General features: G+C 57.2%; 1 protein-coding gene across 1 annotated transcript; it reads left to right on the top strand.

Annotated features, from left to right (window-relative positions):
* The first annotated feature begins 1761 nt into the window (after window positions 1–1761).
* Window positions 1762–21902, top strand: SYT12 (synaptotagmin 12). Its single transcript, XM_053925575.1, has 8 exons — window positions 1762–2013; window positions 7536–7592; window positions 11788–11981; window positions 13103–13495; window positions 16189–16404; window positions 17079–17199; window positions 18119–18252; window positions 19639–21902. The coding sequence occupies exons 2-8, from the start codon at window positions 7559–7561 to the stop codon at window positions 19810–19812; spliced, it is 1266 nt and encodes a 421-aa protein (XP_053781550.1). The 5' UTR covers window positions 1762–2013; window positions 7536–7558; the 3' UTR covers window positions 19813–21902.
* The last annotated feature ends 1291 nt before the right edge of the window (window positions 21903–23193 follow it).

The following is a 23193-nucleotide window of genomic DNA, read 5'->3' as shown; positions in this document are numbered from 1 at the left end:
GGGTCTCTCTGAAGAGGTGGCTTTTTTAGGGCCATGCACAGAAGATGCTTTCCAGGCAAATGGACCAGCAAGTGAGAGTCCCTGAAGCAGAAAATGGCTGGGCAGGTGCCAGGAGCACCAGAAGGCCCGAGGCAGGAGAAGGGTGGGTGAGGAGGGGGACAGCATGACAGGTCGGAGAGGCCAGCAGGGCAGGTGAGCCCCAGAGAGGAGTCTGGCTTCCGTTCTGGTGCAGTGGGCAGCCACACAGGGCTTTTGTTCTGTTTTGTTTTTGTAAGTTATATCAAAGTGTATCTCACACACACAGAAAAGTCTACAAATTATAAGTGTGCAAGATTACAGGTTTTCACCCGGGGGGACCAGCAATGAGGTCAAAGCCAGAGCGTGAGCGGCGCCCAGAATTCCCCTCGGGCCCCTTCCGGCCACTGCCCCCGCCGTGATCGCCTTCATGACTGGTAACAGTAGAGAGTAGTTGGGCCTGGTTTTGAACTTTTGATAAATGGAATCACACAACATGTGTTTTGGTGTCGGGCTTCTCTCACTCAACATCACGAGCGAAATTCATCCACCTTGTTGCAAACGGTGGAAGTTTGGTTTCCCCTCTTCGCTGAGTGGCACATCACTGTAACTAACAAAGCAATGACACCCAACCGCTGATGGCACACGTAGCCCCTGTCTTTGGTGCACGTGGGCACCCTGTTCTGTTCCTTAAAGCGTTTTTAACCTGAATTTGACAAGATCTCCCTTCACACTCACTCCAGTTCCTACATCAGCCTGGAGGGTAGATAGTCCAGGACCACTGCTGCCTTCACACATGCGCTCCCCACCTGAGACCCTCATCCCTTTTCCCCACCCCAGATCCTCCAAGAGGCCTCCTCAGGTGCCCACCAAGCCTGCTCCCCTGGTTACTGTGCCCACGGCACGTGGCACTGTCCCCTGCACAGCTAAGCCCCTCCTAATGCAAGCCTGGCTCCCCACCAGACTGCACAGGTAGGGTGGGACCTGTCACCCTGTTCCCAGAAGATGGAAGCTCGCCCACACCTGGCACCGTGCCTAGCGTCCAGTGGGGGCGTCATAAATATCTCCTGAATGATTCATTCAGCCTTTGGGAGAGAAAGCATGACCCCTCAGTGGTTCCGAGTATGAGCTTTGAAGTCAAACAGATCTGGGTTCAAGTCTTGCTTCTGACCTTTAGCTCTGTGACCTTGGGAAGGTCACTTCGCCTATGAGCCTGTTTCCTCATGTAAAAAAGGAGTGCCACGACCCCACTAGGTCGTTGAGCAGATTAAGTGACACAGTGTTGGCCTACATGAACAGCCTAATTATGGTGGGAGAGGGTAATTAATGATCCATTCAGGGGGTGGGGGACCCCGCACCTCCCCCTGCTCCGCCTGCTTTCTCAGCGGTTCCTAGGAGGTGCGCAGTATCCGGCTGTTTTACAGAAAAAGAAACCGAGGCCCAAAAAGAGACCAGGACAACCCAGGTGCGGCAGGCTGTGGGTAGACCCCGGGCCTGCTCTCAGGCCTGTGCTCAGCCTGCCTCTCGGAGCCGCTGGTGAGCACATCCGCACCCTTGTCCCCCGACCTGGGAGTGAGGGGCTGGCTCCGCGTGGGGAGACCCCCGGACCTCCGAAGCGCGCTTGGGGATCTTCAGCTCAGACCCGAGAAGCGCAGCGCAGCTCCCGGGAGCAGAGAGAGCGCTCGGGGTTGTCACTTTAAATTAAAGAGGGAGCGGGCGGGCGGACGAGCGAGCGAGCGCAGGGGAGCGCGCGGCGGGCTCCTGGGAGCGTGCCCGGACTGCGGCGCAGCTCCCGTACGCCACTCCGGCCCGGCGGAGCCCCCGGCCCGCGCGCCGCTCCCGCGCCGGGCGACACTGCAGGGGTGGTGTTGCCGGGCTTGGTGCTGGTGCGTGCGCGCTGCCGGAGGCCAGCCGGGAACCCGGAGCCGGGAGCCGGCGTCCCCGCCGGAGCAGGAGCCGGAGCGGGAGCCGGAGCTGTGGCTCCTCAGCGGAGCCGGGGTGAGTACGCACCCGGCCGCCCCCCCGAGCACAGCGCGCAAACGCACGCGGGGACCCCTCTCCGCGCCACGGACCCCTGGGCTCAGCTCACTCCACGCGTCTGCGCACCCGCGCCGCGCTTGCACACGCCGTGCCCTTCCCCGGTCCGGCTACTCCGCGCACTGCGCATCGCATCGCGTCCCGCACGCCCGCCCCGCGTGTGCACACGCACGGCTCCCCTGTCCATTTACACGCCTCCCTGGCGCCCGCGATGCATGCACGCCCCTCACATTCACAGCACTCTGACTGTCCCCCCACCACCCTTGCCCCGCTTCGCACAGCTCTTCAGTCAGCTCCCCACACTCCTCTCCCCATATACCCTAGGGGTCCCCGCGGCAGGGGTGCCGGGTCTTCAGGAAATGCCCCAATCCTGACAGGCATGTCGCATCCCCCCCAGGAGGCCCGGGAACCCGGGAAAGGATCCTCAGCCGCCGAATGTCACCGGCCTGGGTGGGGGGCTTTCCAGGTGCCCCTCGGAACAGTCGACGCCGCTGCTCTTTGGGAGAGGGAACTTGCGCGTCTCAGAGCCTCCCTCGAGCTGTGCATTTGGGCTGAAGATGGGGTGGGGGTAGGGCAGAACATGAGAACCTGAAGCCAGTGCTGTGGGTGGAGGAGCCCCGAGCCCCGAACCTGGTGACCCCCTTGCCAGGGGCTGCAGAGGCACTGAAGAGGGACCCTCTTCGGTTGCTGAGGCCATCCCCACCCCAAAGTGCCTGGGAAACCTGCACCCTGGAATGTCAGTCCCTTCCCCCAGCCAGGGCGCGACAGGTTTGGACAGGTTTGGAAATAGAGCGGCTGTCGTGCTTCCTATTAGAAATGGGGAAACTGAGGTCGAGGTCAGGCTGCTCCATCCACCTCAAGTAACTCAGCCAGTCTGGAGAAGGGTCAAGGCAAGGACCCAACCCCCCACATCCCCCAAGCAGCTTGGGAAAGTGGGCCTCCCAGCCTGGGGTTCAGGCTTGGACTCTGCCTCTTGTCAGTTCTGGTGACTGTGGGCAGGTCATTTCCTGCACCTCAGCTTTCTTACCCATACAATGGGCAAAGTAGCAGCCCCCTCAGAGGGCGGCAGGGAGGATTTGCTGAAATAATTCTTGGCAAGTCCTAGCGGTGCCCAATAAATGCCAGCCAGTCTGTACTGCGGTTTCTGTGGGCTTTGCCAGGATGGGTAGTAGGATGCGGTTATCCCAGAAAGTGGGAGCCCCTGACAAGCGTTTCAAACATCATAAAGAGTGTGGCAGCCTGGGAGGTCAAGGGCTGCCCTGTCCCCACCCCAGTCTTTCCCATTACCTGCTGGCTTCAGGCTGAGGACAGGAGGAGCAAACCCCTGGCTGGCCAGTGACGGACGTGATTGGAGACATGATGAGGGAGGAATTGGGGTGGGAGGAGCAAGAGACTTGGGGCCCCGAAGCCCCTGCAGAGGCACAGAATTCCTGGAAAGCCATTTCTCTGACCAGCCCAGGTGGGGCCTTCACTGTGGTCAGATTCTGCAAGGCCAGTGGATGTCCTTCCCACTCTCCTCCACCCCTGAAAAGCCTCCTTGGGAGGTGGCATGGTGGCCAAGCGCCCAGGCTCAGACCCGTCACACCTTGGAGCCACTCCCAATGTTGCTACTCACATGCCGAGTGAGCAGGGTCCCAGCTTCCTCACCTTTTTCACATGGGGATCCATTTCTCTGTCCAAGCATCAGGTTATGTTGTGGGCCTACTGTGGGCCACGCATGGTGCTCAGCATTTAGCATCTATCATGCCTAATTCCTATAGCATTAGGTAGGTATTGCCAGCTAGGTATGATTAAACCTGGATTTGAAACTGGGGCTGTTCTGGTTTTAGTGAGTATGTTCCATCCAGGTTAGGGTTTGGTGCTTTGGGGCCAGACTGAATAGACTGGGTGGGGAAGGGTGCCAGGAAGGAGACGTGGGTCTGAGGAACTCGGGTGCAGGTCTGGGACAGCTCTGGCTCTCCTCTCACCCCTGTTGAACCCCATCTCCTGTGTGTCAGAAGCTGGGGAAGCTCTGGTCACAGGTCGCCCTGGCTTCGGATGTGCCTTGTCAGCATCCTGTTCTGAGCCAAAGCTGTAGCCCCTCTGCCTGGCGGATCTCCAGGCTGCCAGCAGGAGCCTGCTGGGGTTGTCCTAGTCAGTGAAACAGAGTCTGGGGGTCTCGGGGACAGTGAGCAGCACCATTAAGAAGGGCGCTTGAGACAGAGCCAGATCTGGCTGGCTCTGGCTCTGCTCTCTGCTTACTGGTTGCGTGACCGTGGGCTAGCAAATTAACCGCCCTTCTCTGAGCCTCACTTTCCTCCTCTGTAGAGTGGGGACAATAATAGGATGTGCCCCATAGGGGTCTTGGGGAAGGTCAAGTCCTTGGCACAGGAGCTGTGGCTACTAATAGAAGAGGCACTCACTCAGCAGCAGGCAGGGCTGCCAGGCCCAGCGCCATCACTGCTGACTGTGTGTCTTTGGGCAACTCACACACCCTTTCGGAACCTCCCCCAGCTCATCTGAAGGCCTGCTTACCGGGCTCATGAACGGAGATGCTTCCAGGGACCATCAAGTTCTGGCAGTGAGTGGAGGGGTGTGAGGTGCAGGCCACGGAGCAAGTGCCCTCCCTGTCTGCAGGGGCAGAGCCTACTCAGCTCCAGCTCAGGCTATTTTGGGGGGCTACGGGAGACACAGAGCCGCTATCCGCACATCTTCTCACTTTTAAAGGGAAGCTGGAAATTCATCCTTTTTTTTTTTAAGAAATCCATTTTTAATGGGAAATTTACCAATTTTTAAATGTTGGCAACTCACTTTAATTTAAGACAAATAAAACAGATCTATAGACCAGCCGTGCCGCCCACGCGATTCTGCAGCTCCAATGAGGGGCAAGGGGCCTTTTGGACAAATTACCAGACTAGGACCACCGCAGCTAATGTTTACCAAGTCTGACCATATTTACTTCCCATTCCACCCTCCTGGCACCCTGGTAGGGCAGTCAGGAGCCCCCTTTTCCAGAGGGACAACTGAGGCTCAAGAGCTAGTGAGGGGGCAGGTCTCTCCTCCCTCCTCTCAGGCAGATGTGCCTTCAGAGGGCACCCCTGTGGGAACTTCTGGCCTGGGTGTGCCCGCAGCCATTCACACCTTCCCTGAAGTCACAGCTCCCAGGCAGAGGTGGGGGGGGGGGGTGGCGATAAAGGGAAGGAGAAGAATGGTGGGTAATGTGGGAGTCTGGGGTCTGAGCTGGATCAGCCTTGGAGGGGTGGGGGCCCCCAAACAGCCAGGGGTCCATCCGATCAGCAGATACTGTCCCCGGGGACATGTACGTGCTGCAGGAGCTTCCCCAGACCACACTGCTGGCATTGGCTGTGCCTGTGCATCCCCACTCGCAAAGTTGTCCTGTGCCAAGTGAGCAGGAAGAGAGCTGCTGGGATTATGGGATTCCCAGCAGGGCAGAGGCAAGCTGGGACCCGAGTACTCACGGTAACACGTGTGTTTCGGTATGTCCAAACTCCCTCCTGCCAGGAACTGCAGCCACCTCGGGCTGGCACACAGAGCTTTGTCTGTCCTGCAAGTTCTTAGGGAGCGTGTGAAATCGTGTGCTCGCCCGCAAGTCAGGCACAGGGGCCGAAGCGTGGAGCCAGATGGCCTGTGTTGGACAGTTTCTTAGCTGTGTGGCCTAGGGCAGATGACCTTACCTTCATGCCTCAGGACTCTCCTCTGCAAACCAGAGATAATAATAGTACCTACCTGTGGGGTTGCTAGAGGATTAAATGAGGAAATATACATGCCCGGGGCTCAGGGCTGTACTCGGGTGGATAAGGAGCGCCTGGCAGGGTTAGCTGTCATCATCATGGTCTCCAGCCCAGGTCCCAGGAATGAGCTTCCACTTTGAGAACGCACTTCCCTCCCATCACCATGACACCCAGCATCTCAGGGAGTGGGGGCATCAGCAGGGGCACTGGGGGCAAGGAGCCGACTGTGTACCTGGCAGGGCTTCTCCCAGGGCCCTACTCCGTCCTGCCTCCTGCCCGGGCGCTTGAGGCGCTCCACGTGTCCTGGGTAGCCCTGTCTGGAGCGAGCCACCTCAGCTCCTTGGCTCCAAAGCCACAGACTGCGGAGAACCCCCCAGGGTCCTAGAAGTTGCCCAGGATAATCTTCACCCTGTGATTGGACCCCGGTCCCAAAGGGAGCCCACAGAACGCTTCAAGGAGTTGCAAACAGGCTAGCCACAGCCAAGCAGCTTTTTATTTACATGGTGCCTGAATAGTGTCCACATTTTTTGTGAATTGGTGCAACATTTAAAAATCCAGAAACTGCACATAAACTATCCAGGCTTTTCTTTAAAGAGCCAGAAGGTCCAGCAATGCCAGGTCGGCATTCTCGGAACAGAAAAGCACTGCCCTTGAGCTGGCAGGCCCACTGCTGTTCTCACCATACCCACACCCCACCCCTCCCCCACTCCCCCACCCCCGACCGTGCGCCTCCATCCCTCCCCACCTGTCTCTGACTACCTCTCTGAGCTATGCGGGAACACAGAGTTTGGGGGGAGGGTATCCTGCCTCCGTTTAGAATATGTCTGTCAGCCCAGTTTACTTGTTAGCAACAATACTAAAACTTGGAGCGGTCCCAGGGTTCAGGTAATGGCTTGTATGAGTTCCAGACCTTGGAGGGTGGAGAGTGGGGTGCGGAGTGAAAGGAGAGAGAATGGAATATTGCAGAAATGCAGCCTTTGCTTTACAAATGTAAACAAAAGCTTTTGAGGTGCAGCCATGCGTCACTTAATGACGGGAAATTCATCATTAGGCAGTTTCCTCCTCCTCTTTGTCTGAACGGGACAAACCTTGATTGTCTAGCCCACCGCACACACCTAGGCTATGTGGTCTGGCCTACTGCTCCTTGACCATGAACCTGTACTGCATGTCACTGGGCTGAACACTGGAGCCAGTTGTAACTCATTGTACTATGATGTCATGACAGCTGGGAAGTCACTAGGTGATGGGAATTTTCAGCTCCATTATAAACTTTTGGGACCACTGTCATACATGAGGTCCGTGGCCCTGCCTAGTGAGCCCCCCAGGGGGCCTGCGCTGACAAGTAACCAAGGGTCAGTGCTGGTCAGCCCGGTGTTGGCGGGACCGATGCAAGGCGCGGTGCCCGGGTGCGCAAATACAAATACAGGGTACCCAGCAACTTTCACATTTCAAATAAGTAATGAATCCATTTTAAGTGTAAGTATACTCCAGCGTTTGGACATATTTATACTAAAAGCGAATCTGAAATTCAAATGTCACTGGGCATCTTGGGTGTTATCTGGCAACCCCAAGGTGAAGTCTTGAGGGCATAAAGAAAGCTTTAGACACCATTCTCTAAAAACGCTACTTCAAAAACCACACACAGCTGCATGTGAGCTCTGCGTGACAGGCACCCGGGCACCAGGGGCCAGGCGCAGGGCTGGAGTTGGGGCCCTCTGAAGCCCTCCCCTCCAACTCACTATCCCCTTCTAGTTGCAGCCACCGCAGCAGGCACCATGGCCGTGGACGTGGCAGAACGCCGCCTGAGCGGTGAGTGTCGGCAGCAAGCATGCCAGCTCGAAGGGCCCTCCCACCAGGCCTGGGGTGCGGGTATCAGTGGGACACCAGTCATGGTTCTGCTTTACTGGTAAGGACGGTCAGTGACTCGCCCAGGTCACATAGCCTTGGGGACACGGAGCTGGGACCAGTTCAAAATCTATTCTCTCTGCTCCCATGGCTGCCTCTGTGGAAGTGACTCCCTCCATGTGACTTGAGGGGATCCCCCAGGAGGCCTGTGTCCCGCTGGTCCCGAAGGATGAGCCTGTGACACAGAATCCACTCACCAGGGCCATTTCTGGAGCCTCTCAAGTCGCCAAGTAAGAGGAAACACAGGAAAGTTGGTAGTAGGTGCACAGGGCACGGAACGCAGAGAGAGCCCGGACCAGGGATGGCGGACACCTGGGACGCAGCTCCCACCTAGCCGGTGTGCCCCGCCGGCACTGAGCTGGGGAATGGTGTCATGTGACATCACACACACCTCACAGTCTGCTTATGCTTCTGTCCCCATTTACAGGTGAAAAAAGGAAGGCTCAGTGAAGGAAAGGGACAGTGAGTACAGGGTCAGGACATGAATCCAGGTCCCCTGACTGTGGGTCTGGCTCCTGCCCTAGCACAGCCCTTACCCAGCCCAGGGCTGAGTGGAGGGGTGTCCCAGGGGCCACCTTTCCCAACCCCCAGCCAGAGATTCTCGCCTGCAGCCTCCCAAGTCTAGGCCTAAGCCCTGGCATGGCCTTGAGCAAGTGATGAAACCTTTCTGCGCCTCCATTTACCTATCTGTAAAATGGGGCAGTGAGGCCTGCCTTGGGGACTGCTGGGAAGATTCAGTGGGCTAACCCACGTGAAGTGCCCAACCCAGGGGAAACACAGCTCCCCCCAACTCTAGGCCTTGGCGCATGCTGTCCCCTTTGCCGGGGCGCATCCCTGCCTCTGCCTGGCTAGGTCCTCGGCCCTGCTGTGGAGGTTACAAGCACAGATCTGGAGCAAGATTGGCGGCAAATATCTGCATCGTCCCTCAGCTTCCTCATCTGTAAAAGAGGGATAATAATAGGTCCTTCCTCCCACGGTTGTTCTGAGGACTCAGTGGGTTCATACACGTGAAGTGCTTGGAACAGAACCTGGCAAATAGTAAAGAGAAGGAACCTGTTATAACTCCAACCGCTCCTCCTCCTCAGCTCTGGCCTCAGCCTAGACCTACCTCACTTCCCTGGGGAATTCTTCCCGTACTGTCCTACGGCTGGTAGTCTGTAAATGAACTAGTAAATGAGTATCAATTGTTGTCACTTCGTGTTACCTTCCTGAGGCTTTTCCTTTCATGCCCTCAGCCCTACTCCCCTTTTCTGTCCTCGGGGGCTCTGGCTTCAGTACCTCACTTCCCTGGGACTCTCACTCTCAGAGGAGTCTGGCTCTGCTTTGCCACCTTGCTGTGCCCGCCGCCTGTGCCGGGCCCCCTTGCCCACCCCTGCCAACACCCAGGCCCTGCTGTGCAGGTCTCAGCAGGAGCCCCTCACGTGTGCCCTTCACTCTCCAGTGAAGCAGGTACGTTCCTGTCCCATCCCCCATTCACCAGGCTCCGGAGACTTTCCCAGCCGGCCTCATCAGGGCTGGCCCTGGGGCCCTCTGTACATCTTTGCTGTGGTTTTATTTAGACCACAAATTGCATTCCAGCAACCGAAGTCAGCAGTAAACAGGGTTGTGCCCAGTCCCTGCATCCTAATTTCTTGCTCTTCTCCATCCTCCCTGGTCCTCCCAGCCCTTGTCCATTGGCTCTGTGATTTTTTACATCAAATCGTGTGGTTATACCATGTCAGGAATTGATTTTTTTTTCTCTCTAAACATTGCCTGAAGTGTTTCTCTGCATTGCCACAGTGACATCCTAATGACTTCAACAGTCATTCTCAAAGGCCAGTGACATTCCTTCCTAAGACAGCCCCAGGGCCCCGGGTCAGACCTTCAGGCTGTTTCCAGATTTCTGCTGTTACAGAAACACAGCCTTGAGGACGTGGGGCAGACGGAAAACTTGTTGGGATTTTTCCCTCAGAATCACTCCGCTGGGTGGGACCACTGGATGCGGATGTTTTGTGGTCATCTCCTTTTTCTGGATGAGGAGGCTGAGCCCAGGGAGGCTTGGTGGGCTGTGGCCTTGAGCCCATAGGTAGTTGTGTTCTTCCCCTCTCCCAGCCTCAGTGTCCCCTAGAACGTGGAGGCAGGGACCTCACAGGGTTCCGAGGGCTGGATAAGCACCCAGCGCCAGGAGTGCATTAGTATCGATCTGGCTGAAGCTGGCAGGGCCCAGCACAGCCAGAGCAGAGCTGGGTTCAGGGCAGGCTGAGGCCTCCTGCTGCCGGAGGGCCCACGGCTGCCGGCTGCCGGCTGCTGTTTGGTTCCTCCCGATGTGGCGGGCTCCAGGAGGCAGAGGCGAGGAGCCCTCCAACCCCAGTGCCCCACTCCTGCTCTCCCACTGGGCACTCTGAGAGCTCTAGGCTTTGTACCCCGCCTCTTTCCTGCCCTAAAACCCCCAGTCCCTGGCGCCTTGGCCGGGCACACTTCTTGCTCCCCCTCCATGTCTGAGCTTAGATCTCCCTCCAGGAAGGGACATCCTCCTCCAGCTCCAGGAAGCCCCCTTGGGCTCTTCCCATCACTGTTTTGTCTCTTTGCCCACCCTACCCCTTCGACTGTGAGCTGGGCCTGGGGCTGACTCCCTTCACGAGGTGCTCACACACAGTAGGTTCTCAGTGGATGTGCCATGATAAAATCCACCCCGGAAATGCCCTCTCCACCTGTCTTTGCTCTGCTACCAGGGAACTGCGCTGGGTAGAGACCCGGTGGAGCAGTGGTTAGCCCTGCTTCCTCTGGAGTCTGGCTGTCAGAGTTGGAATCCCAGTCCCACCCCTCCCTGGTGCTGTGACCTTGGGCAAGTTCTTTGTGTGCCTCAGTTTCCCCATTTGAATTGAGCATAGAGGCAGCACTAAGAAGGGTTAAGAGAACTGTATTTGCTAGCAGTGTGACCTTCTGCAAAATGAGTCCCACTGCCTCACTGGCTGCTTGTGGGGACCCCAAAGCCAGGCTTCCTTTTAACGTGTATGGCAATGCTTGGCCTTGGGCTAGGTGAGGACTCACCCAACAGAGCTGAGGAGGTAGTTAATGACTGTTTGGGGTCAGTCAGGCTCAGGTAAGGAAAGTTATTTACTTATCAGCGGGGGAACAGCATTTGAGCAGCTGGATTTTTCCCCAAGCCTTTCATAGCCTGCAGCCATCTCTCACTGCTGGCTGAGATTTTTTTTTTTTTTTTTTTTTGGCAGGGGGAGGGGTAACACCTTGATTGAGTTAAAATTCACATACCGTGAATTTAATCACTTAAAGTGTATAATTCACTGGGCGTTAGTATATTGTGCAGCCATCAGCACAGTCAATTTCTGGAGTACGTTCATCATCCCAAAAACAAACCCCGTATTCCACGTTTCTCCCCACCCCCCGCCTCCCCAGACACAGACACTCACTAATCTACTTTCTGTCCCCGTAGATTTGCCTCTTTTGGACACAAAAATATAATCACACAGCATGTGGTCTTTTGTGTCTGGCTTCTTTCACTTAGCAAGATGTTTTCAAGGTTCATCCATGTTGTAATATGTATCAGTACTTCATTTCTTTTTATTGCTGAATAATATTCCATTATATGGATATGCTACATTTTATTTATCCATTCAGCAATGGGTGGACACTGGGTTGTTCTAGACGAGGTTTGAGGGAAAAATGGGATCCTTTTTCCCCCCAAGTCCCCTTCCCCTTTCCCCGGACCCCAAAAGGCTGCTTTGATTATCTGGCAGCAAAAGGTCCTCTGAAGGATGAGGTCCAAGAACTCAAAAAGGCAAGAACAGCCCTATTTGCTTAAAGCCTAATGAATATTTAACCATTGTTCACAGCTCATCTGTTCTCATCAAGTGCCAATCATGGGAGAAATGTCTATTTTTGTGGGAAAGAGGATAAAGCAGAAATCACAGGGAGCGTTATCTTGTGCAGCCCTGGACCCCCCCGTGCCTCGCACCCAGCCTACCACATAGAAGGCACTCAGTAAACATTCATTGAATGAATAAGTCAGTCAGTGCCAAACCACCTGCTCCATGGGTGGGGGTCTGTACCCACTGAGGGGCCCAGGGCCCTCTAATGAGAGGCTGCTTTTGCCTTGTAGTTATCAAGAGCCCCCCGGACTGGGAGGTGGGCGTCTACGCTGCAGGGGCCCTGGCGCTGCTGGGAATCGCAGCTGTGAGCCTGTGGAAGCTCTGGACCTCCGGGAGCTTCCCCAGCCCCTCCCCATTCCCCAACTACGACTACAGGTACCTTCAGCAGAAATATGGCGAGAGCTACACAGAGGCCAAGCAGAAGGTGAGGCTCCCACGCTCATGAGTGCACACGGAGGTGGGGGCCCTGTGCCCCTGCCGTTCACTCGAAGGATGAACCTCTACTCCCTCCCCACCTCACTCCCTCCGGTTGGTTTCTTCCGGGTGAATGGGGCCCTCGTCCTGCTTCCTGTCTCCAACCCAGCCCAGTGCACACTTGTCGAATGAGTCCTGAGTACGTGTTCAATGAATGAATGAACGAATGGTTTCCCTGTTAAAGACCATCCTGTAGAAAACATGGGAAAATGTAAAGAAGAAGAAAAGCATCTCCCAAATGCCTCCACCCTGAGGCGAGCAATAGTTAACCGTTTTTTACCTATTAACAGTTTGACTTATTGCTTTCCACTATGTTTAATCCCGCCCCCAGTCTTCCATCCATGCACGGTCTTCCCCCAATAGGTGTCATTTCTACTCAGAGCTTTATACCTCGCTCTGTTCACCTCACTTACAGCTGGAGCACTTTCCTATGTTGGTGAACAGCCATTATTAATATCACTTTAATAGCTAAGACTCCTTTTTTATGTATCTGCCGTGATTTCCTAAATGCCATTACAAATGATGCCGTAAGAGTTTCACAGGTGACACATGGACAAAATCAAGGGGGAGGGTGGAGGTGGGGGAGGGAGAGGGGTTCAGCCGGGGTGGGGTGGAGAGATGGGGAGAAAAGGCACACAACTGTAATTAAATAACAATAAAAAATTAAAATTAAAAAAAAAGTTTCACAGGTGAATTTTTGGAATCCTCCTTTGAGGCTGCTCAATCATCTATTGAGTAGTTCTACTCCAGTATTCTTACCCATTCCCCTTCTGCTGGATACTACATTGCTGACGACCTTTCCTTTTTGTAAACATGAACATCTCTAGGTATGGAACTCAGTCCATATAAATAAACATTTTGAGAAAATGCTCTCTTACATCCTGGGTTAGAGAGAGAAAACCGAGTGACATGAAATAACATTGAACAAGGACATTCTGAACTAAGACATGCCCCATTTTTGCGAAAGGGGAACTTGGAGGTGCCTTGAATGAGCAGGGATTACTGTCCCCTCTTTGCCATCTCAACACCGTTGCCCTCGTGATGCTCCCATGTCCCCTTTTCTCACCCCAGAGGGTGCCTGCCTGGAATGCCCAGCGGGCCAGCACTCGGGGACCACCCAGTCGCAAAGGCAGCCTCAGCATGGAGGACACCTTTGAGAGCATCAGCGAGCTGGGGCCCCTGGAGCTGATGGGCCGTGAGCTGGACCTGGCCCCCTACGGGACCCTCCGGAAGTCCCAGTCGGCCGACTCCCTCAACTCCATCTCCTCCGTGAGCAACACCTTTGGACAGGACTTCACACTGGGCCAGGTGGAGGTGAGCATGGACTACGATGCCGCCTCCCACACCCTCCACGTGGCCGTGCTGCAGGGGAAGGACCTCCTGGAGCGGGAGGAAGCCAGCTTCGAGTCCTGCTTCATGCGCGTCAGCCTGCTGCCCGATGAGCAGATCGTGGGCATTTCCCGGGTAAGTGGGGGTTGCAGGGCGGGGCAGAGGTGTGTTGTGCCTCTCAGGAGTCTCCCCAGCTGGGAAGGTCAGCAGCGCCAGGCAGGATCTGAGGAGGGCGCCGGAGTGCGGGTTTGGATGCTGGTCCCAGAGCCCAAGGTGCTGACTAGACAGAGTGCAGAACTGGAGTTAGGGGCCTCCACCTGCAGGCATCCACTCTGCACGATTCTTAGCATTCCCACTACACGAATCCAGTGTGGGGTACTTGTCCACTTCCACACTTGGCCCTGTGTCAACTTGGGGCCCTGGCAGGGAAGGGATGACACATTCAAGTTGGCTAATTTGGGGACAGCTTAGTAACAGGACTGCTAACAATGATGTGAGTGGTGTGTAGGGCACCGCAAGGAGGGCGTGGCACCCTGGTCTGAAAGGATGAGGGGCGGGGAAGGCTACCAGACCCGAGGATGAGGGGGTGTGTAGAGAAGGCCACCTTGATAGACATTGTGTCCTTTGGACAAGGGACACAGTCAGCCCACAGCAATATTGCAGGGGATCTGCGGGGAGTAAGTGCCCCGGCCTCCCTCCGATCTCTGGTGTCCCTCCAGTGACCCTCAATGGCTGACCCTCCCGGAAGCTAGAGGCCAAGGGAGCCTGTTGGTGTAGCCCACGGAGGTTAGCTCCTGGGGTGGAAAGCAGGATGGGCATAAACCAGGAGGGGCAAGGAGAGGGACCCAGCATCCCCCCCACCCAGGGTCCCTCCACCATGCCAGAGGGCACAAAGCCTACATGAGACTCACCCCCATGCCCAGCTCCAGTAGCCAGCAGCTCCAGGCTGGACGGAGGGGTCCAGTTGCGGCGGCCAGGTGTCCTCTGAGGTGGTTGAGGGCAACACACCGTGGCTTCTGACCAGAGCAGGGGGAGCCCGAGGACCCGTACGACCAAGTACCCCTTCTGACTCCTCGGAGACCCACCTGTGTGTCTGGTCCCCTTTACCTTGCGGAAAACCAGCTGTTCCTCAATGATGGACACAGTCATCCCTCTCCTGCCCCACCCTGCCCTCCTCATTCTAGAAGGGTCTAGAACTCACCACCAGCCATGTGCATGTGAGGCCCAAGATGGGGTGGCCAGCTTCTGAGAGGCAGTTCAATGAGGGGTTATGAGCAGGACGCTGGAGTCTGACTGCCCAGGTCCAAATCCTGGTTGCTTATGTCCTTGGATATGTCACGTAAGTTCTCTGTGGTTCAGTTTCCCCACCTGTCAAATGGGCGTCATCATTCTTGAAGAGGGGACACGTTTATAAGTGCAAACTCCTTAGCCCAGTCCTTGGCAAGCACTCAACAGACCATCTACGAGGACCACAAAGTGTTCCCGTTGAGCCTGATCCGTGCTGCCTATGGCCAGCGCTGCCTGAAGGGCCCTGGGTGGTTCTGGACACATCCCATGAAGGGGGACATTGGCAGACAGCAGCCACCACAGCCTGCTTGTGCTGAGAACCTGGTTCTCAGGGCCCAGCACATCCATGAGGTTCTCATTACCCTACTGAGGTGGACTGAGCACCTTTCAGATGAGGAAACTGAGGCTCAGAAAAGCACTTTGCCCAAGACAACCCCAGCAAGTGAGCGGTAGGCCTGGGACATGGTCCCGAGGTTCCCACCCCTCCACCCACGTGCTCATAAAGCACAACGCACAGAGAATGGGTGCTCAGGGAGCGTGGGCCCCTATGGCAGGGGGCAGCCAAGAGGCTAGCTTGGCGGAAGGAAGGAGAGGGGGAACTGAAGATCATGAAGAGCCTGAATGCCGAGGTCAGGATGGAGAGGTGGGCTTTCTCCCATGGGGGAAGGAGCCCCCAATTCTCCAGCAGGCAACGGGGCGGGACCGAAGCTTCCAGGGAGCAGTACGAGAGGACCCCACCCAGAGCCCAGGCAGTCACCGAAGAGTGTGGCTCAGGGAACCTGGAGGTGCTGGTAGATTTCTTCCCAAGAAGGCAGGCTTCTTACATCGCAGCCCAGCTGATTCCAGCGAGTGGGTGGCTGCCCCCAGGCTGGGCAGCACCCCCAGCTTCAGGCGAGGTGCCAGGAATGAGAGCTCCTCTCTTTAAATATCGCCAGGCAGTGACTAAGGCAGCCTGCCATGGAAGGGGAGCTGTGCCCGCAAGTGCACCTTCCCAGGGGCCTGCCCACAGCTTCCTGGGCGGAGGCCAATGGCACCCACCAGGCAGGACCGGGCTTGGAAACGGAGTCCGCACAGCCTCGCCTAGTCATTCCATCCGTCTGTCCATCCTACAGTGTTCAGACAGTCCTGGGCCAGGCTCTGTGGGGGCTGGGACATCAATGGCTCTCAACCCCACAGACAATTATCCATACCTGTTGCACACCTGGCCCAGGCCTGGACTTGAACCTGTGCGAGAAAGACAGAGACCAGCTCAGCTAGTGCATCGTGAGGGTTCTGTGGAGCTGGGGCCACTGAGGATGGTACTTAGTTGGGGTCAGATTATGGAAGCTTCAAATGCCAGGCCACTGGATCGGCCACTAGTGAGGGGAGAACAGAGGGGCTTTTAAATAATCAGGGCTGAGCCACCAACATAAGGGTTGGCATTGTGTCGTGGGGACAGCAGAGCCAGGACTCTGGCCCAAGTCCCAGACTCTCCATCCAGGGCTCTCCCTGCCACCCCCTCCCCGGTGTGAAGCACCCTCTATGGCCCTTTCTCCCTGCAGATCCAAAGGAATGCCTACTCTATCTTCTTCGATGAGAAGTTCTCCATCCCCCTGGACCCTGCAGCCCTGGAGGAGAAGAGCCTGCGGTTTTCTGTTTTCGGCATTGATGAGGATGAGCGGAATGTCAGCACGGGGGTGGTGGAGCTCAAGCTTTCTGTACTTGACCTTCCACTGCAGCCCTTCAGTGGCTGGCTCTATTTACAGGACCAGAACAAGGTAAGCTGCCCACCCACCACCCATGAAGAGAGTATCACACACACACACTTCAGAGGAGGGACTCCACTGTCCTCTGCAGCAACTTGAGCGCCAACACCTTTAGGAAATTAGAGAAAGAGACCAGAGCCACAGTCAGGGAGACTCAGTTTTCTGCGTGCAGATGAAAGACACCACGGCCACTGTCTACAGCTCTTCTATTGCTCCTGCCTCCAAGCTCCTTTAGAGCTTCTGTTAGGGGAGCTGCTGGCCCCGAAGTGAGTTGTTTCAGACAGAGGCCCAGCTGAAGTGTACCTTTATACATGTAAGAGTGCTTGGGGAGCGTTGCTATTATTTAAGCAAATAGTCTACAAACTCCAGGCCACTTGGACCTGTATGTACCACTACCGCAGAATGTTTTCCTTGGCCTAGAATGAGGCAATGTAACTACACTTGGATGCTACATTTGACAGGCAACCTCTGGCCCTCCTTTCGAGCCAGGACTCACACTGGGGGAGGACGAGCTTGTGCATGCTTCACGGAGTGGGGATGGGGGCCCCTTTCTCAATCCCACCAGCCTGGAGCCCTGGTGTGAGGGGCCTCAAGAACAGCAACTTCTCAGCGGAGAAGGCAGCCTCTGCCTTTGCCTGGACCTGTGAGGGGATAGAAGCCCTCAGAGCCACTCACCTGTCCCCCAGGCTGCCGATGCTGTAGGGGAGATCCTGCTCTCCCTCAGCTACCTCCCCACGGCCGAGCGCCTCACCGTGGTCGTGGTGAAGGCCAAGAATCTGATCTGGACCAACGACAAGAGCACTGCAGGTAAGGCCCAGCTGGCAGCCTGGCTCCTCCACGGGGCTGGTGGGGGCTGTGGCCCAAGTGCTAAGCCCCAGGCACCTGGACACATCAGTAGGTGTGGGAATCCCCACCCCCGGCTCTGGCTGAGCTTAGGAGCTGTGCACAGTGGGAAGATTAATCTAGCTGGGGAACATGGGAACCAGAGAGGGAGGCGGGGAGCCCCTGCAGTGGAAGGGGCAGGAATCTGAGACTGGAAAGTCTGGGGCTCTGGGAAGGAACCAAGGTGGGCACCCACTTCCCAGAACTGGAACTGGCGGTGGAGGCTCCATTCCCAGAGACTGGACTGCATTCTAGATCCCAAACGGGGACAAGGACTACCGGGACGGTGTGGGTACCAGGCCTGGCCCGATGCCCCAGGTCTGCAAGAGGCTCCAGCCCCCGGTAACTGGAGACAGAGGACTGGGGGAGCCCGGCCACCTGGGGGGAACTGGGGTCCAGGCAGGCGCAGCAAGGACGCCCAGTGGGCGGTAGGAGAGGAGCAGACAGAGACGTGCTATTTCAGAGCCGCACATCATTGAGTCAAACCCTGCTGAGTGGGTGCTGGCTGACTCAGAGCTGACGTCCGCATGCAGGCCATTTATAGAATGAAAAGTGGTGGGGCTTCCAAGTCCCCCTAGTGTCGTGTGAGGGGAGCACATGCCTGGGCTGGGAGGCAAGCTGCGGGTGCCCAAAGCCCAGCTGTCTTCCTGACTCATGTGTGAGCCTCAGTTTTCTCATCTGTCAAATAGGAAAGAAATGAAGGACCGATGGCGGGACTGCAGGAGATCATGGCAATAGTGAAGGTTTGGGGGGAGGGGGTTAGAGCCAGTGCGCCTCTGGGATGGGCAGGCTGTGCCAAGTGAGTACGGCAGTGGCCCTCATGTCCACCCCCTCACCCACCCAGACCCCTACGTCAAGGTGTACCTGCTGCAGGATGGGAGGAAGATGAGCAAAAAGAAGACAGCCGTGAAGAGGGACGACCCCAACCCAGTGTTCAATGAAGCCATGATCTTCTCGGTGCCAGCCATTGTGCTCCAGGTGAGGCAGACATGGTGCAGGGGTAGGGGCCAGGCCAGGTCAGCCCCGGGCTCTGGGGCCACTTCATCCCCTGCCACCTAGCTTCTCAGGGCTCCTGCAGGTGCTGACAGTTTACCTCAAGCCACGTAGTCAAGAAGCATTTATTAAGCACTCATTAGATACCAGCACCACAGAGGGTGCTGGGGACACGGGCACTGCTTCCTCGGTGCTTACAAGGGACGGGCAGAAAGTCCCCGGCAATCCTAATCGACAGAGAGCACGCCAGACCTGGGCGGTCAGGGAGGCTTCCGCAGAAAGGCTTAGCTAAGCTGAACTCTGGGGAAAGCCAGTCCCAGGGGAGGGAACGGCAGACCTGGAGTTGAGCCAGGGCACCGAGATCCACCCTAAATCTCCTGAGGTTCTAGCTGCAGAGGCCCTGCCGAGCTCCCCTCACCCCAATGGCGTCAGGAGGTGGCTCCATCCCAGCACAGCTATCACAGACCAAGGATGAGGGGACTGCTGAGGTTAGGGCCTGGGCCCCACCAGTGGTCCTTCTTGCATGCCTCAGAGGATGAGGAACTCACCACCTCCCCTCACTACCACCTTCCATCCTGGGGCATTCCGGACGGTGAGAAAGTCCTTCTGCACTTTGAGACAAAAGCTGCCTCTTAGCCCTGGGGCTGCGCAGAAGCCCACTTAATCTCCCCTGCAGGACACCCTGTCTCAACTTCAAAGCCCAGAGTTCTGCCTCGGTCTGGATGTTCCTAATCCAGGCCAACATCCCGGCACCTCTGGTTGGTCCTGGGCGTCGCTGCCTTGCCCTGCCACCTTCATGGGACAGGCTGCCCATCTGTCCCCTGCTGCTCCCTGGGGTAATCGTAGGGCCACTATGCCACAGCCTCCAAGAGCCAGACACTTCTTGGGACCAGGAGAAGGCGGGGGTGGGAGGAGGAGAGAGGTCAGGCTGGGCTCTGGTTTCAGCCTTACTACTTTGATCTCGAGCAAGTCCTTTCTCTCCCTCAGCTGCATCCAACCTACAGTTTTATTAGGAGAAACAGCAGACATTATAACGCTCTGTGTACATTTTGTTCCCAGAACAGGTAGGAACTACTATTATCACCATTTTACAGATGGGGAACCTGAGGTAGGAAGAGCCCAAGTCTGTGTCCAAGGTCACGCAGCAAGGAAGTGGTGAGGCCAGCATTTGAACCTGGGCCACCTGGTGCTGCCTCTGTGTAGGGAGGCAGCAACAGAAGCCCGTGGGGTTAGGCAGATCAGAGATGAGGACTGAGGGAACTGCACCTGGCACCCTGCTGGGACTTGGCCTTTGTGGACTGGGGCCCAGAAGCCATGGAGGACCTCTGGCACTGCCCTTGGTCCCCACCACCCATATCACTTCTTCCCTAGGACCTGTCTCTCCGTGTGACAGTGGCTGAGAGCAGCAGCGACGGCCGTGGGGACAACGTGGGCCATGTCATCATCGGGCCGTCAGCTAGTGGCATGGGTACCACACACTGGAGCCAGATGCTGGCCACACTGCGCAGGCCTGTGTCCATGTGGCATCCTGTCCGACGAAACTAGCAGCCGGGCAAGGCCAGGGTGGGCACTGGAGCTGCCTGAGTATGGCTCGAGCTCAGGTGTGACACCCTTCTGCATTGTCCAGCTGAAGGCATGAATGCCGGGGCCCCCGATGGACTCCCCATGAGCCATCTTGGTCCCGCTACCTAGACTGTATAGGAGGAGTGGGCCTGCTGTCTGTCTAGGGACCCAAGGTTGCTCCCACTGAGGACCAGCTGTAGCTGGGCACTGGCTCGTTGTTCTCCCATTTTGAGATCCCCGGTGGGTCTGCCCCTCAGCCTGGGGGGACCTTGGCCTCTCAGAGCTCCCCATACCCAACCCCAGCTGGGAGGCCAACGCCAAGCTGGGCCATGCACTGGAACAGAGCAAGTCTTGGGAGCCAGGCGCCGTGCTAGGCACCAGCAGGCGCGACATGAACAAGATACAGACCCACAGGATGCCAGGAAGGCAAGATCCCCTGTCCTGGTGATCTACTTGGTGCTGGATGGTGGCCCTGCCAGGTGGACTCGAGGAGGGCTCTGGGGGCTGGAGGGCGGGATGGGCGCTGTGGTTTGAGGGGTAGGGGAAGAACTGAGAGTGTTCCAGGCAGGCAGTCCAGCCTGAGCGTGGCAGGGATGGGAGCGTCCCTGTGCACAATCCTCAGCCCACTGTGATGGGCCCAAGGGCCTCTCTGGGCAGGGGAAGAGACCGAGAGATGGAACGAGCAGAGGCTCGCAGGCCGTATGGGACGCTGGCTCCGGAGTCACTCTCTGAAATCCACTCCCTTGAACCACCGTCCTCGCCCAGGCCCAGAGGTTGGCAGGCCAAGCCCCAGGCCCTTGTGTTCAGTCCCACGCACCCCAGGCACTGGCTCCATGGGGCTTTCTTGGAGTCCTTCCAGGCCAGGCCCTTTTGGGAAGAGAAGAGAGCTGTCTCAGCCTGTGGGGGACTGTGGGTGGTGGAGCCAGAACACAGATTGCAGAGGGTCTGTGGGAGAGGCCCTGCAGGCTGCAGGCCCCTGAGAGGATACAGTGGAGCAGGAGACCCTTGGGCTGGGCTTTGGAGGGAGGGGCAGCCTGCACAGTGGCAGTGAGGGACCATCAAGGGTGTCAAAATGGAATGTGAGTATGGGAAGGAGGTGGCTCTGGAACACCGAGTGTCCTAGGGCAGGTTCCCAAAGCAGACCCTGAGGTGAGGCATCAAGGGAGAGGGGTTGGTCAGGGCAGAGCTCCCAAGGGACCCCTGTAAAGGTGCGAGAGGAGTTGCATGCAGAGAGCGAGTTGTGGCTTCAGGGGAGTCCGTCGTCAGCCAATGGCTTGGGGAAGCTCTGAGTGTGAATGGCACCCTACGGTCCTGCCCAGAAGCAAAGGGGCTCGGCTGTTACCCACACATGCATCATCTTTGGCTACTGTCCCACCCTCAGCTGGAGGAAGGGTCCCTGGCTGAGGCAGCTCCCATTCACCAAGAGCAGCCTCCCAAAAAGCAGGCAGCTATGCACCCTGCACAGCTGAGGGGTGGGTGTCTGTGCTGGTTCAAAGGGATGAGAGGGCACTATCTACCCTATTGGCCCCCCACGGGTGAGCACATGGGATCTCAGGCTGGCTGCCTCTGGCCCTGGTGAGCCGTGGAGACCAGCCCCACCTGTTATCCCCAATGATGTGGCAGGAGGGGTGGCGGGAACAGGGTGGAAGGCTCCGGGTAGCATTGGGACTAGAGGCAGGACTGTGGCTCTCCCCACCCGACATAGCCATGGCCCATCCCTGAGGCCAGGCTATCTACCCTGTAGCCAGCACCAGGAGGTCTGCATGGCCCAGGGACACACAGCAGAGGGCCCAGGGACACACAGCTGGGGCACCTCTGCAGCCTGGGAGACCCTGGACCCTTCCTACCCCAGGGGCTCTGCGGTGCCAGCCATGACCCCCACCTCTTCCCCCTCACTCCTTCCCTCTAACTGCATGAAATGTTGACTGTGCACCTGGGATGGGAGTGGTGGGGACTGGATATGCTCAGTGGAATGATTCTAGAACCAAAATAAAACTGGGGCAGGAAGGAGGGGGCTTCCGAGAGCCCTGCTCAGCCCGAATCGCCTTCGGCTCTTCTTTAGGGACCATGGACTCGAGCCTCTGCCTGGGTCACTGTGAGCCCCCTACCCCCACTGCTGGGTGCCCAGGGATGGGGAGGCCCCAGTCTGCTTGGGGAGACCATGACCAGGACAATGCCAGGCTGCTTGGGAAGCTCAAGAAGGGGCCCTGGGCCAGGCCGGGGGGCAGGGTGGCAGCAGGAGCCTCCCGGTGGTGCTGTTGGCCTGAGCCTTCAGGATAGGAGGAGGCATATGGCCGAAAACAGTGGACAAGGCCCAGAAAGCATTCCTGGCAGAGGAAACAGCATGTGGAAAAGGACAGGAACGGGTAAAACTGTAGCCAATTTATCGACCTTGCGAGAGCAAATTTGGGGGAGGGTGGGGGAGAAAAGAGCCAGAGGAAAGGCTTGGCAGGGAGAAGGGCCGTGTGAGTCGGTGGGTGCTGGTGCCCAGATTGCAACTCTGTGACACTTATAGGTAAGCACTGTGTCACCTCCTTTTGGCAGCTATGGAAACTGAAGCTCAGAGAAGTTAGGTAACTAGCCCATAATCACACAGCCTAAAAGCCTTAGAGCTGGGATTCAGGCTCAGGCTGTCTGACTCCAGAGCTCATGCTCTCAACTGCAAGGCAACACTGCCCCTCCTCCAGCTCCTCAAGAGTGGGGCTGAAGGGCAGCAGAAAAGCCCCTCTCAAAATGCACTGGTTTTGTCCTGCCCTGCTTTCCCCCAACGTCCCCTAAAAGATCACAGCAAGCAAGTGAGGAGGCAGCTCTGGGTGCGCATTCCCAACACCCCCCAGAAGGCCCGCCCACCACCAGGCCTGTGAAGAGCTTCTGTGGAACCCGCCCCCAACACAGGGGAGACAGAGGTGACCAATGAGGCTGGCTGCGGCTGGAGCCCGTGAAGGTTGACACCGGGGCAAGCTTCCCAGAGGAGATGGAAACCTGAGCCCTGGTTCTGCAGGGCGGACATGCTGAGCCCACGGAGGAGGGAGAGGGGCCTCCAGGCCAGGGAACTGCTCACACACGCACGTGTTACATGTGTCTGGGGAGTGGAAACTGGGTATGTCTGGGCTGAGTCTGAAGGCCCTTGTCCTGCTGCCTGTGGGGAGCCACAGAGGAGTCCTGGGCCCGAGCAAGTCAGTAGGAGGGAGGCAGGGAGGGGCCGTCCTGCCCCCTCTTAGGTTTTAAGTTCATTCAACAGGGCCCAAACCCAGCTGCTCCCACTTCTTCCCTCCCCTTCCTTCCCTCCCCCACCTACCCCCTCCTCCACCCCCAGGGAGTCTTCAGGGATAGGCTGAGCCCCACCCAAGAGGCAGTGTGTGG

The sequence above is a fragment of the Desmodus rotundus genome, chromosome 5 (genome assembly GCF_022682495.2).
Source record: "Desmodus rotundus isolate HL8 chromosome 5, HLdesRot8A.1, whole genome shotgun sequence".
Taxonomy (NCBI): Eukaryota; Metazoa; Chordata; class Mammalia; order Chiroptera; family Phyllostomidae; genus Desmodus; species Desmodus rotundus.
The sequence above is the reverse complement of the archived record's forward strand: the minus strand, read 5'-3'. Positions and strand labels throughout refer to the sequence as shown.